At 35.9% G+C, this 18,447-nt stretch overlaps 2 protein-coding genes across 2 annotated transcripts; one reads left to right on the top strand and one right to left on the bottom strand.

Moving 5' to 3' along the window:
* Window positions 1–3,956: 3,956 nt before the first annotated feature.
* On the bottom strand, window positions 3,957–6,244 carry cript (cysteine-rich PDZ-binding protein). The gene is made up of 5 exons (XM_028476788.1): window positions 6,026–6,244; window positions 5,771–5,836; window positions 4,557–4,611; window positions 4,352–4,455; window positions 3,957–4,252 (listed from the first exon to the last, which is right to left on the bottom strand). The coding sequence occupies exons 1-5, from the start codon at window positions 6,039–6,041 to the stop codon at window positions 4,188–4,190; spliced, it is 306 nt and encodes a 101-aa protein (XP_028332589.1). The 5' UTR covers window positions 6,042–6,244; the 3' UTR covers window positions 3,957–4,187.
* A 908-nt stretch (window positions 6,245–7,152) lies between these two features.
* On the top strand, window positions 7,153–11,629 carry pigf (phosphatidylinositol glycan anchor biosynthesis, class F). Its single transcript, XM_028476786.1, has 5 exons — window positions 7,153–7,492; window positions 8,325–8,416; window positions 9,667–9,783; window positions 9,866–9,974; window positions 11,308–11,629. The coding sequence occupies exons 1-5, from the start codon at window positions 7,265–7,267 to the stop codon at window positions 11,419–11,421; spliced, it is 660 nt and encodes a 219-aa protein (XP_028332587.1). The 5' UTR covers window positions 7,153–7,264; the 3' UTR covers window positions 11,422–11,629.
* The last annotated feature ends 6,818 nt before the right edge of the window (window positions 11,630–18,447 follow it).

Below are 18,447 nucleotides of genomic sequence, written 5' to 3'. Positions count from 1 at the left end.
AAAATTACAACAAAAACATTAGAATGTGACTTTAAAACACTCAAAAGGTCAGAAAGATTACACAAAATGACAACAAGACTATAAAATAAGACTCCAGAGACACACAAATGGACAACAAAAATACACAAAATCATGCCAAAAACTCACAAAATCATTCTACCAACACACCATGACAACAAATATACATTAAAAGCCTCATAATACATAAAATCACAAAAAAAACAAAACCAAAAATATATAATATGATTCCAAAAACACAGAAAAGGACAGAAAAATTACACAATATTTCAACAAAAATATAAAATACAACTGCAAAGACACACACACAAGGACAGCAAAATTACGCAAAAATACACAAAATCATGCCAAAAACTTACAAGATAATTCTACACAAAAAAAATGGAAAACAAAATTACACTAAAAGACTCAAAAGACATAAATCGAGAACAAAAATACTAAAAATTGATCGAAAAACACACAAAACAAAAACCTAGATATATAATACGACTCCAAAAACAGAAAAATACACCAAATGATGACAAAATGACACAAACCTCCACCAAAATCACACGAAAATGACAGAAACACAGATTAAACCCTTTGTTCTGGCCTGCATTAATGCTCAGATTGGTCATTATTCAAAATGTTACATCAATGTGGAATCAGACAATCACATTTTTTGTGGCCCTCGTTGTGATAACAGTTGCCCATTTCTTATCTGAACCAATCACACTTTCATAACCTGAAAATATTGGAGCGCTTAATAAATCCCAGACACTAAAACTTCAACCAAACATTACGTTTTACCATCCAACATCTTCACTTTTATTTTTTCATATAAAATTACCTTTTTTTCTTAAACATTACGAATACAAAGGGTTTGTTGTACAACCTTTTCACATTCTTAACCATTGGTGACAGTTTGTTGGACAATGTCACAGGTTTTCAATATTTTGTCGACGTCATCCATGTTCGAAATGCTTGATCTTTGGAAGCAGCAATAGACATTCTATTTTTGCAACATCAAACAAAGGATAAAAACCTAAAAAAAAATTCAAAAGCTTTCATTGTCTGATAATACTGAGGAAAAAAAACATTTTAATGAGCAGGGTGTAATATACAATATTCAAATCCAACAAACGGGTGTTTGTTCATTTTTCCAGGGGTGTGCTGGTGCCTATCTCCAGCTCTCATTGAGCGTTAGGTGGGGGTACACCCTGGACAGTGCGCCAGTCCAACTCAGGGCAGCACACATACAAACAACCACTCACTCCATCCACTCAGCCAATTTGAGACTCCAATCAACCTAACAGTCATGTGTTTGGATAGCGGGAGGAAGCTGGAGGACCCATATAAAACCATCCAAGAAAACATGCAAACTCCACACGGAGAGAACCCAAATGTCCACCCCAGGACTTGAACCCAGGACCTTCATGCTACAAGGTGGACGTGCTAACCAGCACACTGTCTAGGTTAATTAATGATGTTTGTCAGGTGAGGGGCTTGCAGTCAGTCAGTTCAGGGTCTTCCTCACCACTAAAACTGTGTAAAGTGCAAAGGAGAAAATGTTATCAGGAACAATGTCAGAGTCAAATGTTTTATAGACATTTGGCTTTTTGTTCTCAATGGTTTTTGGTTACAGAGTGTCAGATTCTGTTCACTGATTCTATGAGCAAAGGTTATGATGTCAAAATGTTAGCGTGTAACCTGAATGCTTATGTAAAATCATGTTTGGGGGATGTAGACTTGGTAAATGTGTCAACATATACACAGCATCGTAAAAAGGAGTCAAGGAGAGGTGAAGATGAACAAAGACCATGGAAGACACCCCCGTCATGTTGGACATCACAAGACCGACTGTGGCGAAGAGTGTGTGTTGGTGTGGGGGGGGGGGGGGGGGTCAAATCCCCACCCCTGGACTCTAAACTGAAGGTGGAAAAGTACCAGAAGAAGAACAACAAGGGAGTCAGAGAGAGTAAACTGTCTTTGGCATCCAGAGCAACCTGCTGTGAAGGAATCAGAGAACCACAATCGTGCTTGTAACGTTACATGTGTCAGGGTTATTAATTACGACATGTATCGGGGAGGGTTATTGATTACGTTAATAAATCTAGTCATCTGTGTGAGGTGATGAAAGAAGGAAATTGACTGGGTCATTGGAAACACCAGCATTAAAAGTTCTACGAGGGTTAAGCAATTGGGTCGGTGGCAATTTATATACCTGTTATAAATCTTAACGGTTGATCAATGGATGCAATAAAATTCGAGATTTTCTAAATATCACAACTATAATGTTTTATTCTCATTTTCTGAGATATCTTACACTGTTTTAAAGGCTTTAGGTGATGCCGATTAGTTTGTTAGGTTTGTCCTGATTGTGATATACAGTATATATATATCTCTCTATAAAAGCAAGGAATTTCTGTCTGTGTGTGTGTTTGTGTGTGTGTGTGTGTGTGTGTGTGTGTGTGTGTGTGTCTTCCTCAAATATCTCTGCGGATCAGGATCAAACTGACCTGAGCGTTTCAACATGGCTGCTGCTTGGTTCAAGAGTGTGCAGCATCGAATTTGTTTGGACGCCGCACCTCCTGAGTTTACGGACTCAGTGATGATGTCATCAGTTAGAACATTGGTCCTACCTCTACAGGTGATACTATGTTCCAACGTTCTAAAAAGCATCACTCTCTGAGCAATGTCGTTTTTTTACAGAAGTGCTGACACAGTAAGCACACTGTGACAACAAAACATTTACTATTACATATATTTAACTAACCCTCACCATTACTGAACAATTTATCACCTCTCTATAAAAGCAAGGAATCTCTGTCTGTGTGTGTGTGTGTGTGTGTGTTCCTCAAATATCTCTGCGGATCAGGATCAGACTGACAACAAATTGGAATGGGAATGGATGGAGTTCAACTCCCTACAGTGTCCTTGCTAAAAGCCAAAATATATGAAAACACAATAGTTATCACTCTACATATTTCACAATAAACCTAAATGTCCCTGACGTCCCACCTTCAAACACCACCTCATTTGGCCATCCATGAAAAAGCCACTTAACCTTCCACTTTTCTAAAGCAATACATACTTCCTATACGGGCACTGCACTAGTTTATTTTAAGTGTGTTTTCGTTGCGGTCTCATTTGAAGAATTAAATGTTTTCAGGACCCCCCTCATCCTAACTCGATTTTAACAGGTAGAAAATGTGACCTTCATTCAAAAAAAAGGTAGGGTTGTGATTATTCTGCAAAACTCATAAAAATAACAAAATGTCAAATCACAGATTTTAGAAATACGGTTTTCTTGTTCTATTTTTATGCTCAAATGTCAAGAAAGCCCGTCTCTCGTTCTTAATTTCTTCTTTGAGATTTAAAATAAAATAAAAATCCATCCACCATGAAGACAAAATGGTCACATTGTGGCAAATGATGAGTTTAAGGACACAAAATGGATAATGTTCCCCTGTTTGTTTTAAACTATTGTATGTGGTAATTACATTAAACCTTTAAACATTCATTTAAAAACAATGGAGGAAAAAAACGTTTAACGTGATCAAAGCAGGTGAGTTTGCCAAACGAGAAGGAATTCTGTTTTGCTCCCTCCTGTTATATTTTTTACAGTAGAGTGCTCATATTTGTTTCAGGTGGCTGCTGTGTGTGTTATGCAGCGGTGCAACCAGCACAAATCAAAGGACGTGTGCACGTGACTAAAGGCCTGGAGGGAGAACATGCCCTTTAAATATCAAAAGTAGAAGACGTCACAGTTCAACCTGTAACCTTTCTCTTTGACGGCAGTCTGTTGCGTATGTGACGGGGTAACACGTGCAGTTACCAAATATGATTATGTCACAGTAAACCAATTATTACAGCCACACAGAACAAATGTGAGCATGCTGTGCGTAAGAGGCAAGAATCAGAAAATGTACACCTGCAGGCAGAAACATGAGACAATGTCCAATTTCAGAATGGAAGTCTTTAATTCACTCAAAAAAAAGGAAAACACTACATTGCAATGACTACAAGTATTGAATTTAAACACAAGAAATGTAAAAGCTTGGGAGCGTTTGTACAATACGGTGCCAAGCTGTGTGTGGCCACTGATATTTACAGCAAAAATATGTGATTTCCTCACATTTGATAACACATTTATCTCCAGGATGATCCCTTCACAGTCTCTGTTCTGCTCACACAGACGTCTGTTTGTAGTTCTTAGTATCCAGAACTTTCTTTCCGCACATGGCGCAAATCCCTAAAAAGGCAAAATATGGGGAACAAAAAGAGGAAAAAAATTTAACAAATGGATTCAAAGTGTCAGGTTCACAGATAAACCACTGTATGCAGTCGGTACCTTTCTTGTAAGCACATCCCTGGCAGTAGTGGGATCCAGACTGATGAACCGAGCTCTTGCAGATCCTGCAGATGGCGAAGCCGGTCCTGCTGTAGGGGTTAACCCTGGAAGCCATCAAAATTGCAAATAATGACGTCACACCACGGTAAGGAAAAGATGATTATAATCTAAAGTATGACAGTGAGCGGATGGGCAGGTTACTCACCTGGCTTTTTTAGACGTTAACATCTTGTTCTCGTTTAGCTTGCGTCCACCACTCTCTGAATAAGACAAAGAGAGATTTCTTTTTTACTTTAATATAAAAAAATGATCTTACAAACAATATAAGATATGTTTACACTGATCCATCATACCACTATGTACATCAATCCATTATTCTAATGATCTAATCGCAATATGAGAACACGTGGTTATGTAACCGTATGAAAAGCTGCGATTTGCGATTTAAATAGACGTGCACTGTTTAGAATGTCTAAGTTTACAGAGCTGCACCGTTTCTGTATGCACTTTGCGGAAATGCCTTCATTTTTTTGACAGTATTGTACAACATTTGTTTTTGTTTTTATATAGAAATACCTTAAGTTTACAGTAATGCCATATTACTATTGTCTTTGCACTTTAAATTGTTCTTTTTCTGGGGAAAATGAACTGAAAACAGTACTGTAAAAGCTTTCATTTGTACTTAATTATACTTTAGTGTTTTAAGGTAAATTATCCATAATCTTTGTTACCAAGGCAAGAAGTGTCATTATTACACTATTTATCAAATCGCAATCGCAACATTGCTTACCAATCCATAATCGTAAAATTTCCCCAAATCATGCTATTCTGTTGCTTATCCTGCCTGAAATACCTGTAAATTTAGCATTGTCACGCTGCTCTACCGGTATTGTAAAGCAAAACTACATTTTCCCGCACAATTAAATTCTTACTTTACTTGCCACTATCATGCCACAAGAACACAAAGTAAGTAAGAAAAGTGTTGGAACTACAAGGTTTAGCTAAAATGTATAAGCAAAGGTTGAAGATTTGAATATATAATTCCATACAAGCCATTATAAACACATGCAATATCGTTGTGCAAATGGGTGCAACATGAGCAGATGGCATTTCATTCACCTAATCTGTAATTTTGCAACTACTTTAATGTATATAGAGGACAGAGTCTGCCATACATAAAAAAAATACTTACACACATACGCCATATTTAGGTATTAAATTACTTATTTATTGCGTATATTCATATATTTACTTCAACTTAATTAAGTCTTATTTTAACCTTATTCTACAACGTGAAGCAGCTAGTCTGTGATTGATTGGAACTAGATAAATACAATTTAAATGCCTAACATGTCATAATCTACCTGTGTAACTAACCAAGCAGCTAATCCTGTCTGTGTAATGAGGCCTTTAGCTCACCTGTAGTGTTTCGTGCTCCGTCCTTCCAGGTGTCAGGAGTGATCACTCTCCCGAGCTTCTTCTCACCTGAAAAACAAACAAAATACGTCGTTAAAATCAAAACACGGGAAATACAAAGAGTGTCAACAACAATGAAGTCCCGTTCACACACAACAGCTAGCATCACACGACGCTAACCAAGCTTCAAAACCACACTAACAGATAAAAACTCAAACACGGGGTGTATAGTTATATTTAGAAAGAGTAATACATTACATTTTTCGCAGACCATCTTCACTCTCAATCCGTTTACAGCGTAAAAATATCAAATTTAGTCGTTTTCGTTTCTTAGCTTCTACACTTTTGTAGCATTCTCTTCCGCTTTCATAAGACGTTCTTCTTCGTCGTCGGAAATTCCGGCAGATGGCGTAATGCTGCCCTCTACAGGTCGCCGTCTTCTACATTGTACGTGGATTTCAAAATAAAAAGACTTAGTAACGCATGCATAAATGTTGTATGTTTGGAATTATTTTAAAAATAAACATAGCCTATTTGTAAAGGAAAGATGCTTTTAACACACTGACAGGTAATATTAAGTCTCACGTACCACAGTTTGCATCTTAATATTTTTTACCAAAAAATAAAAATAAAATAAATTAGATCACGTTAGATTTGATTTATTCAATAGTTAAATAATTTTTCCTATAAAATATGAAACATGCATGTCGAATGATGTTGGACCAGTGCTTCTCAAAGTTCTCAATAACACTAAACAAAACACCTACACAGGCACACACGAAGAAAGTAATAAAGAGAAGCCTAAAAATGCAGCAGAAATATAAAGATTATTAAATTATTAGACTGCATTAGATATGCGACTGGGAACAAAATGTAACGTGGAACAACAGTGCAAAAATAATTATTTAAAATCAAATTTCTTTTTGGTTTTCTTGAGCTTTTTCCCACATATTGCAAACGATGTTCATTTATTTCCTGTGTTTTTGACTAATTAACTATTAGTCATCAACTAACACCTTCAAATATAGTTTACAGGTGATTCGTTTAATTTAGTTTTTGAGTTTTAATTTATTCATGTAATATGTTAGTTGCATTATGATTTTTACTTGTTCCCTGCTGGTTTATTTCATTCGTATTTTACTTAAGCTTTTTGGCACAGATTGCAAACAATGTTTATGTCCTGTATTTTTTACTACTGCGCTTTTACATTTCTTTTTTATGCAGGTGATTGGTTTAATTTAGTTTTTGATTAATTATGTAAAAGTTTACCGTTGTCCAAAGTGGGGAATACTGTACACAAAAAAGTTTGAGAACCACTCGAGACAGTTTTTTTTTAGTACATTTAAAGGCACGACTTTTATTGTGAAGGTGTAGCGGAAGTAAGCGTCACCCCGTGTTGACGGAAGCCGGGTGAAGTTCTTCCTTTTAGGATTAAGCGTCCTCCGCCGATTTCCTCACGTTTTATGTGTTTCTTCACCTTCTGATTCCTTCTTCACCATGTGGGACCATGAAATCAGAGCCATGGCGTCCACTCACGCCATCATCGCCTCCTCGGTGTTCATGGCCACGGTGTTACCGGCCGTGTTCGTCCCGGGGTTCTCGGTCTACGGGACTCACCTGGTTTGGCTCTACTCGGTGTCCGGGGCCGTGACTGCGGTCAGTGTCGCGGTGTTTTGGCTCCTCGGTATCACTCCGCCTACCAAGAAACACACACTGGGATACAAGGTCAGTTGATGATGGAATTTAAAATATAAGGTCCGCAGGCCAAGTCAGGCCCCCTGTAGTTCTTAATATGGTCCCTGGTCACATTTAAAACACCAGTGATGTTCTAGGTGTTAAACATAATTTAGTTCAAGGGCCAAATTCGGCGGGAAAACAAGCAATTTCAACATTGTTCTACCCTATAAATATAAGTAAAGTAATGGAAGTTACAGACAATATCCAGTATTTAAATTTCCTTGAGTTTGTGACCAAATTTGTATTGAATTTAGGAAAAAATTGTGGAATAATTTTAGTGAAATTGCATGATTTTCGAAAAAAAAACAAAAAAAAAAACTTTTTTTTGTCAACATATTGTGATCAAAATTGACTTTCAATACGTTTTGTATAATGTTAAAATAGTTTGTGTATTCATTTCTATTCATAGGGTAAATTGTGTGTTTGCTTTTTTTTAATTTTTTTTTATTAAATGTCTTCGCTGCTTTAACATGGGAATTCAATTAGTCAAATAAAAGTAAAGGTTTAATCGATTTTCATGATTTTGCTTGGGTTTATAGTCAAATGTTTTTGGTTTAAAGATAAAATTGAAAAGATGACAATTGCTTTTGTTTTTTTGTTTTTTGTTCTGTATTCATGTAAATGTGTTGTAATGTATTTTTGTCTGTTTTTCTCCTTTTTTCCCCTCATATTTCTTAGTTAATATTATAACATGTTGTTTTCTGTTGGAACTCAGTTGTATTAAATGCCTATTGTTTTTGCATCCTGTGCTTTTTAGATACTGCACTTGTTTACCTGTTATTTATCTACATGTTAAAAAGATTTCTCTTGTTCTCTGCAGCTCTCCAGGTTGTTTCGCTCCTGTCTCTACTTCTTCTTGTCGTGTCTTTTTTTCCACTCCGTTGTGGTTTTATATGGAGCGCCGCTGATCGAGTAAGTTTCAGCTGATTTTTCTTTTGCCCAAACTTTTAATTAATCAATATTTCCCTTTGATGTATGTAATACCATAAAAAAGAATAAATGATTAATTGGTATTTGCCCGTATACACATACTGACACAATCTGCAATTGATGAAGCATAAAACATCAGCTATTTCCCTATAATCATGTGCCAATATTAAAAGTCTTCAAATATGGAAACATCTTTGGTTGTTCTGGTTGGAATCATTGGATTACACCAGAATAAGGAACGATTTTGGAAAATAATCTAATTGCGATTTTTTTTCCTCAATCTTGTGATTTAATATGTGATTATTTTTTCAATGGCCTCTTGTCATGTATTTTTCAATGAACACAAGCAATAAATCAATCTGTTTCATAATAAACAATGAATGATTTTTTTTTTTTTTTTTTGAAATCGGAAAATTGAGAAATTTGAATCCGATATTTGTTTTCAGACTAATATCGGATCGATATTGGATCGGGACAACTCTACTGTCTACTATAGATTATAAGTATGATTAGGATGATGACCGTTCCCACTGAAGTATACTTCCAAGTTTCCCAAGATGCATTTGGAACCTACAACGACAAAAACCTGAATCACACTGAGGCTAAATATCTTTGTTTATTCTCCACCTTTAAAAGTTCTGAAATCAATTTAAATGAGAAAGTGACCAAGTAGAATATCAACATGTGCTCATTTGATCCATTAAACCTGCGTATATACACATTTAATTCCAACATTACGGAGATTTTTGGAGACCCTCCATTGGGCTACTTACAAAACTTCTGGTCTATTTCAAAACAAGAGCCCTAATTACAAAAGCATTAAACTAAAGGAAGACAAGATGAAGAGATGCTTTTGTTTTGAAAATTGGATGTTTGATTTTTAGCTTGAAGTCGGTCCCAGAATAATTATACGTTCCACTCGCAATGCATCATGGGACGGTTGCGTATGACTAGTGTGCCCACCGTGCATACTTAAAAAATGTACATCTGAGTGTTTCTCGCGTCCTTAATATTTCCATACTATCTAATGTGAATGCACTACATACTCATTTTAACATCACACTTAGTATGAGTAGTATGTTAGTGTGACACTTTGAACACAGCTCTTTTCTGTGATAGTTAGAGAAGGAACATGACTTTTTGTTGGTTTCTAATGATGCCACACTGCCCCAGTGTGTTTACTGTGAAGAAGTGCAGGTGAGTCACCTCAGTGATGTGTTCATGTGTCTCAGATCCGCTTTAGAAACCTTTTCTCTGGCTGTGCTGCTGACGTCTTTGACCACTCTGCGCTGCCTCTGTGTCCTCGGCCCCAGCGTCCAGGCCTGGATACGAGTGTTCAGCAGACATGGGTAACTAATCAAAAACAAACATGTCGTCCCTTGTGCCTCTGATTAGTAATCACGAGTGGGATTGTTTTGCCTGTGTCATCAGGGCCATGTCAGTGTGGGACACCTGTCTGCAGATCACTGTGGCCTGCACCGTGGTGGGGGCCTGGTTGGGAGCTTTCCCCATACCTCTGGACTGGGACAGGCCCTGGCAGGTCAGAATCAGAATCAGAATCAGAAATGTTTTATTTGCCATGTACAGTTTTGAGGACAGTACAAGGAATTTGACTTGGTGGTTGGTGCACAAAAACAAGCAACAAAAAGAAATAAAAGAAATAAAAACAAAACAACAAAGAACAACGAACAACCCAGCAACAATAATAATAATAATAATGATAAATATAAAGGATGAGGGATAAATAAAGAATAGATAGAGAATAAAGGATAAATAGGATAAATATAAATATATATATACAGTGCAGCAGATATCAAGCTGGTGGAGGTGGTGATCGGGTGTGGAGGGGGGGGGGGGTCAGTGGGTGACTTGGGGTGTGTTCATGTGGATGGTGGCAGAGGGAAAGAAGCTGTTTTTGTGTCTGGAGGTTCTGGTCCTGATGGACCGAAACCTCCTACCAGAGTACAGACGGAGTAAGGAGAGTACAGGATACAGGACATACAAAGAGAGAAAAATAAGCAAAGTCACTGCAAACACATACAAAACAACAACTAAAACACATGCAATGAGAAATAAATACACAAAATAACTACTAACACATACAAAATTACTTCACAAAAATACAACATGACTCCAAACACACAAAACAGCAACTAAAACACATGCAATGAGAAAAAATGCACTTCAAACATGCACAAAGTGACAACAAAAATACACACAATGAATCAAAACATACAGAACAAAACAACCAAAACATGTAAAATGAAAGGAATAATACCCCAAATTACTGTAAACATACACAGAATGATATCAAAAATACAAAAAATTATAACATGAATAGAAAAACAACATGACTCCAGACACATACAAATCAACATAAAAAACACAGTGCAATCAGAAAGAATATGCAAAATGACTCAAAACACACACAAAATGACTTCAAAAATACACAACAAAAACACATACAATTGGCCAAAAATTACACAAAATGACTCCAAACACACAAAATAAAAACATACACAATGGGGAAATAGAAATGATAAACAAAATGACTCCAAAGACACACAAAATGACAGAAAAATACACAAAATGAATCAAAACATACACAACACAACAACCAAAACACATATAATGTGAGGAAAAATGCCCAAAATGACTCCAAACACACACACAAAAACACTTAGGAGAAAAAAATAATTCAAAATGACTATGAAAATACACAAAATGACAACAAAAATACACAAAAGGACTCTAAACATACACAAAATAACAATAAAAACTTGTAAAATGGGTGAAAAATACACAAAATGCTACTGGGAGATGTGTTTCTGTGAATTGATCAGAGTCCAGTTTTACTTATCTCTTTTTCACAGGTTTGGCCTGTTTCCTGCAGTCTGGGAGCTATGATTGGTTTCCTGACGGGGCTTGTTGGCGCTCCCGCCTGGATTCACTACCATCGCAAACAACTCACATACAAGAGCAAGTGAGACGCACGCAGACAGATGTTCTGTCATGTCTGAGATTAAGGCGTCAAAGTGTTCCTGCTGGAGTTCTTTTTCACTTTCTACCGATTATTTATTTGCTGAAGAATTTCTGCTAGAAGGAGTTTTTTTGTAAAAATGATATTTTGTACATACCATGGCCTCACCTGAGTATTTTTTTGACTCAATAAAACTGCCTCATCAATACTGCTCAGCTACTTTTTCTGAATCATTTCTTTGTATTATTATTATTATTATTATTATTATTATTATTATTATTATTATTATTATCACTTATTTCTGAAAGTACCTCCAATATGATTCATTTGTATTTATGCTGATCATTTTATAACCTGGTGTTTCACCTTTTCATGGTAAAAAAAAAAACTGTTTTTATTTCATTTTACCAGTTAAATACTAAGATCACCAAGTAAAAATATCAAATGTATCAAAAATTAAACACACTAGGAATTATTTTTTTATGTTTTATATAGTTGTGTTTTAACTATTAAATAAAAATTAAAAAAAATTACAGCAGGAAAAAACCTCAAATTTCCTGAAAAAGAGTTGTCTGAATAAATAAAACCTAAACATATACAAAAAATAACTTGCTGGGATTATTCAATAAAAGGTTGCAACTGTGACATTTAGTAGAAAATCTAATCTGAGCAATGTCTGAATTCCAGCGATTCTCAACTGATGGGTCGGAACCCAAAAGTGGGTCGCAGACAGCTGGTCAAAAGTTGATCAATTCTTAGTGTCTATCATCTCATGTTGGACTTGTCTTTTATTTTGAAAGCATCTTTTCTTTTGACAGGCATGCTGTGAAATGCATGTTGCACAGGAAAATATATAGATTTATGTTTGAAAAACTAAATTAGGTTTGTTGAATTATAAAAAAAAAAAGTTGGGCCCTGATTTAATGGCAAAATGTGGGTCCCAGAGTGAGACCAGTTGAGAACCCATCTATTTACAGGGTTTTACTTTAGTTTATGAGAAATAGTCTAAATAAATAAAAAAAAGTTCAATCTTTAGTCAGAATTCATCCCAATATTTAAACGTTAAACACAAAGTTGTCTCGTCATGGCGTTAATCTGTTCCCGTGCCTTTTAAAATGATTTATTTCTTAACACCCACTCCCAGGTGCTTGAAATAAGAAATAATTTAATCAGTGTGATTTACATCACGTGGTCCAATCAGGCTGATTGATCCTCAAACCTGTAGGTGGAGCTGTTGAGTCACAATAAGTGTTTTTTATAAGAAGACATTAAAAAAAGGATAAAAACAACAAGCAAGTATTTAGTTTTACAGCTGGTTGGTCATTATGGAAAGAGTCGTGGGGGAAATGTACAGAGTTAAAGACAAAGATTAAAATGCTGGAACTACACACACACACACACACACACACACACACACACACATACTGCCTCTCTGACTAACTAATGAATGCAGCTCCTGTTAAATGGCCATTAATCTTGCTCCAACACTATTTCAACACCCCCTCCTCCTCTTTCCAGCCCTTTTTTTCACTTCCTCAGGCGATCATATTGATTCACTTTCATTTTAGGGACATTTATTCCCCTCCTTTCATGCTGCCCACATCTCCCTGTTCTCCCTTGTTGCCTGAAACCACAATGTAACGTACATTTACCACATTTTAGTATCAAATTGCACAGTAGAGTACTGGATGTTCTTGGATGACAGGCTATGTGCTGGTATTGTAAAATAAATAAAAAATCCAGACTACTTATCTCCATGTAGTACTATACTAAACTTTTGCATATTGGGAATGCTCTTATTCTGCAGTAATTCCTCTAAATTTAGGTTTAGTTAAAGTTCAAAAAATGTTTTGTGCTTCAGGGTCTGAATCTTTGCATAGTTTATAGATTCTAGACCGGCAATGGGCAACTTTTATCACAGCAGGGGCCACAAAAGTGTGACTGTCTGATCCAAGGGCCACATTGATGCAGCGAATAAGGATTTTGTTGTTGTTTTGTATATCTTCCTGTCATTCTGCAAAAAAAAAGAAAGTTTGTGTAATTTTGTTTTGATTGAGTGTTTTTGGAGTCATTTTGTATGTTTCTCTGTTATTTGTGTGTATGGTAGTAAATTTTAGTATTTTTGTTGTCCTTTAGTGCATTTTTGTAGCAAAGTTTTTGTGTAATTTTGTGTGTTTTTGCTGTTGTTTTGTATATTTATCTGTCATTTTGTATGTTTCTCTGTTATTTGTGCGTATGGTAAATGTCTTGTGTGTTTTTGGAGTAAATTTCAGTGTTTTTGTTGTCCTTTAGTGTATTTTTGCAGCAAAGTTTTTGTGTAATTTTGATGCTGTTTTGTATATTTATCTGTAATTTTGTATGGAGTCATTTTGGACGTTCCTCTGTTATTTTTGTGTATGGTAGACTAGACTTGTCTTATGTGTTTTTGGAGTAAATTGCATAATTTGTGTTGTCCTTTTGTGCATTTTTGCAGTAATTTTGTGTGTTTTTGCTGTTGTTTTGTTATTTCTCTGTCATTCTCGAAACAAATTATGAGCCATTTTGTGTATTTTTGTTTTCATTTTGGAGTCATTTTGTATGTTTCTTTGTTATTTTGTGTATGGTAGTTGTCTTTGGTGTTTTGGGAGTACATTTCAGTGTTTTTGTTGTCCTTTTGTGCATTTTTGCAGAAAACTTTGAGTAATTTTGCGTGTTTTTGCTGTCATTTTATGCATTTCTCTATCATTTCATGTGTTTTTTGAGTCATTTTTTTATGTTTACACCAGTAGCTGATGTCTGTTCTAGCCAAAAACCCTAATGTTCACATAAGCCTATATGTAAAAACTAATCAGGAATCTAATTTAGATGCCTTCCTGACTTCATATAGTTTCTCTTTGTATTCCTCATTAACAAGTCAAGGCACGCCATCATTTATCAGTAAACTCAGATTGTGCCTGTGATGTCCAATCAGGCTCCAGAGGCATATGGTGCTACCTGGGTTGCCCTTTGAACAACATGCCTGCTTCCATGGAAACACATGAACTAAAATCACACATCTTGTAATACAGATGGGATCAGGAAATTGTATTCTGAGGCACAGGAATGACCAACTTTTGGCTTTGGAGCTTATTTTATTTGACAGACCTAATGACCCTCTGACTCTGCTATTGATGCAGGGTCAAATGTGAAAGGTTAATAGAAGTTGTGACTGTATACCACTCAAGTGTAAAAGCCATTTTAATTCATACTTTAACTCAGAGGCTCTCAACCGTGGAGCCAGGGCCCCGTTTGGGGTCATGAGACACTGGAAGGAAACTAAGAACATTTTCTGAACAATTTGAGTCAATTTTTGCTTATTTTTACCCTTTTTCTGCAACTACACCAAACTTGCCATATTTTAACCTATTTTCATCACCTTTTTTTTGCTATATTTTTGCTCCTTTTAATCATTTTTGCTACACTACTCCTATTTTTGCCACTTCTCCATCAAATTTTAATGCCTTTTATGCACAATATTTCCACGTGAAAGACATTTTCGGCACTTATAAACTGTTTCCACCACTTTTCTCACCGAATGTCTAATATGTTGACCCATTATTGTGACTTTTAATCCCTTTTCACCATATTTCATGCTTGTTTTTTAAAAAATTTACATTACGTTAATATGTTATGGTTTCAATTATTCAGAAAACAGTTTTTCAGGAATTGTACTTCGATCTCCTGACATGTTTCGACTGTCAACTGCCAGTCTTCTTCAGAGGCTTCTGCTGATTGCTTTGATGTGTCCTTGACTTCTGCGTAAAAATTCCAACAAGTTCTTGTTGTTTTCTTTTTGAATAATATTTTAAGGTTTCATTTATTCAAACAACTTTGTTTTCAGGAAATTTAATTTTGATCTCCTGATATGTTTTGACCGTCAACTGCCAGTCTTCTTCAGAGGCATCTGTTGATTGCTATGATGTGTCCTTGACCCCTGCGTAATAATTCCTGCAACTTTTTTTTAATAAATATATTAAGGTTCCATCCAACTGTATTTTTGGGAAATTTACTTTGATCTCCTGACATGTTTTGACAGATCAAAGTCAATTTATTCAGGATGAATAAATGAAACCTAGTAAAGCTTTAAAAAATAAAAGGTGAGCCCACTCTTTTTAAAACCCTATGGATTAAGAATAAGACGTCATTGAATTTCATATGCTACTCTGCTATTTCATGTGTCGGTACTTTCAGTAGTATATAAAGTCCTTCCATTAATGATATAATTGTATTGTTTGTTTGACAGTGCACAGCCAGAGGCAAAGCTGCCTATTCACTCTGTGCCTGAACTCTTATGTAAGGTTGTTACCAGGGAAAAGATGGAAAAACAGCCTGAAGTAAGAAGGCGTAAAAGGAAAAGAAGCCCTTCTTTTTCTCAGAGGCTGGCATATGGTCACAACACCAATCAACACGCTTTTCTCTCCATGCTTCAGCCTCCATCTGGATCCCTGTGATGAAATCCAATCTGACCCCATGCTGTTAACTTCATTCCCCTTGTTCTTCTCACAGCCTTTTTTCTTTTTTTTTACCTCCTCCTCTTCCTATTTTCCACCTCGATTCAGATACGTCATTATCAGCATCGAGCAAAGACAAACCCTCAGAGAGCAGAGGGTGTGAACAAACTGATTTTTGCCTTGACCTGAGCATGAATAACAACAGGGTTTCACCTCGTGGTGCACAGCGTTGTGAACGTGTATTTTTAGGAAAACAAAAATGCGTCACACACGTCATGTGTCGAGATTTTAGTCCAAATGTTCTCCTTTTTTAAGATAAAATGTGCTTTGTGGACCTAAGCAGTGTGGGAGTCAAATATAATTGTAATTGTGATTGAAAAAGAAAAAAACTTGTGGCTGTTGTAATCATAATTTAATTGCAATTGAGTTCACATAATTGGCTTTGTAATTGTAGTTGGTATGGAAATAGGAATGTCAATTACAATAGATTTGAACACAAAAACTCCAGCGTATTTATGTTGAGGCTGTTTGCTGATGAAACTTCTGTAATTGAGAATGTTATTGTAGTTGACTTCCAGGCAAAAAAAATAATATTTGTATTTTTAATTGTAATTGGGAAAAAAAAAATGTCAGTTCCCGTAATCATAATATAGTTGTAATTGAACATGGATAATTTAAGATGTAATTGTAATTGACCCTAACCCTGGATGTAGTCATGGTTGGCAGTGCCTTTTCTGGTGCACGTTGTGGTTGTTCCATCAGTGAGACGAGGCCATTTGCATTCACAAACAAAGCCCGCTTCGCTAATTGATCTCTTCATTCAATTTCAGAGAACTTTATTTATTCATTATTTGTTCCTTGGCAATGCTATTATTGTGGCAGCAGCAGGGTATTGTGAGGGGAGATGATTTGTCAATCCCAGCCGCCCTTCCTCCAAAGCATTTCTCTACAAGGCTGTTGTTTTGCACGCATCTGCAAATCCATCAAAGTTTCTGCTTTGCTCCTCTGAGACCAAACAAATCACTTCTCTGTGTCACCAAAGTCAAAGCACCCAAAATCATTCACACAATAAAAGCAAATGACTACAGTATGAAAATGAGTGCTGCTACTGACGACGCGGATCATTTATACGCAGCTGCACAAACTAAACACAAGATTATCTTTGGGTTTTACATCCTGCATATTTAATGTTCGGCCGTACTGCTCCTGCTCATATTTTTCCTGTTTCCAGCAGCTGCTGCAGGCGGGCACTGATTTATTTACGCTTTGTTTCATTGAAAATATACAATTCAATTCAAATCCTGTACACGTAGCTAGCGATGCTGCTAAATAGGTTTATATTATATAATAAATAAAGATAAACTAACAATTTCAACATTCATGTACACTAATTTAGACATAAATTAATGTCTTAGCAACAAGTGACAGATACGTAACGTAAATGTCCTTTGATTTTTGATTTTTTTTAAACCAATTTCTATTTATTTTTGGGGAGATTTTGTGGAATAATTTCAGAAAAATCGCAGGATTTTTGGAAAAAAAAACTTCAACAATAATTTACAACTGAATTATATGCAGTCATTTTCACTTTCTCCTGCGGGCCGAATCGGATGCTCTGAAGGGCCGAATTTGGCCCCCGGGCCTTGAGTTTGACACATAACCATGATATTATTTTTTTCATTTTTTTTTTTATTGAGGTACTTTTTTAGGGTCTTCTAATTTTTTATGTTCATTTTTTCTTTTGTTTAAGGTTCAAATGTATGCAACCCATTGGTTAATATTAGATGCGTTGTTTTTATACATGATATATTGTCAGATGTTTTATTCTATTCATTGGTACAAACAAAAAAATATAAAAAATTGAATTTAAAAAAAATTAAAAAACCAATTATCACAACATTTGGCATGTCAGTCATCAAAATTGAATTCACATAGGTGAAATTGGATCAGTTTCCTCTGGAGAAAACTGAAACCGAACTGAAGTGACACACTGTCATATGGGATTTGGCTTTAGTGAGACATCAAATGTGATCATGTAAGGCCAAATTTGTTACGCAATGCCAGAAAAAAACGCATTTATATTTAATGGAAATACATTCCAGCGACATTTTGAGACGTGAATGTCCATTTTTCATTCCTTTGTATATCAGGTAGAAGCTGGAAGGCCTAATGAACCACAGGGATTTCTATAAATGTAAAAAAAAAAACATAATTCAATTTGAGATTTTACCCTAACTACCTTTATATTGATCAAGATGCCACATTTTAGACTGTTTCCTGTTTACATCCCACATAGAGGGATTTGACATCAATTTTCTCCAGATATGTCACACCCAGCCTCCCTTTCACACTCCCTCTTCACATCCCACTTGCTTCCTGTGTTTTGTGTCTCCGTTTAACCCCTGGTTTTCCTGCGTTCGCACTCCCCTCGGTGTGCACTCCATTAACAGTTGGAGGGCTGCGTTGCTGAGTCGTAAACATGTTGCTGCAGGGCTCCCATGTAAAGAGTGATGAGAAAAGAAGTCATTGTTGCTGGGGGACCATGGATTAGTGGTGATGCAAGA

Source organism: Gouania willdenowi, chromosome 19 (genome assembly GCF_900634775.1).
Source record: "Gouania willdenowi chromosome 19, fGouWil2.1, whole genome shotgun sequence".
Taxonomy (NCBI): domain Eukaryota; kingdom Metazoa; phylum Chordata; class Actinopteri; order Blenniiformes; family Gobiesocidae; genus Gouania; species Gouania willdenowi.
The sequence above is the reverse complement of the archived record's forward strand: the minus strand, read 5'-3'. Positions and strand labels throughout refer to the sequence as shown.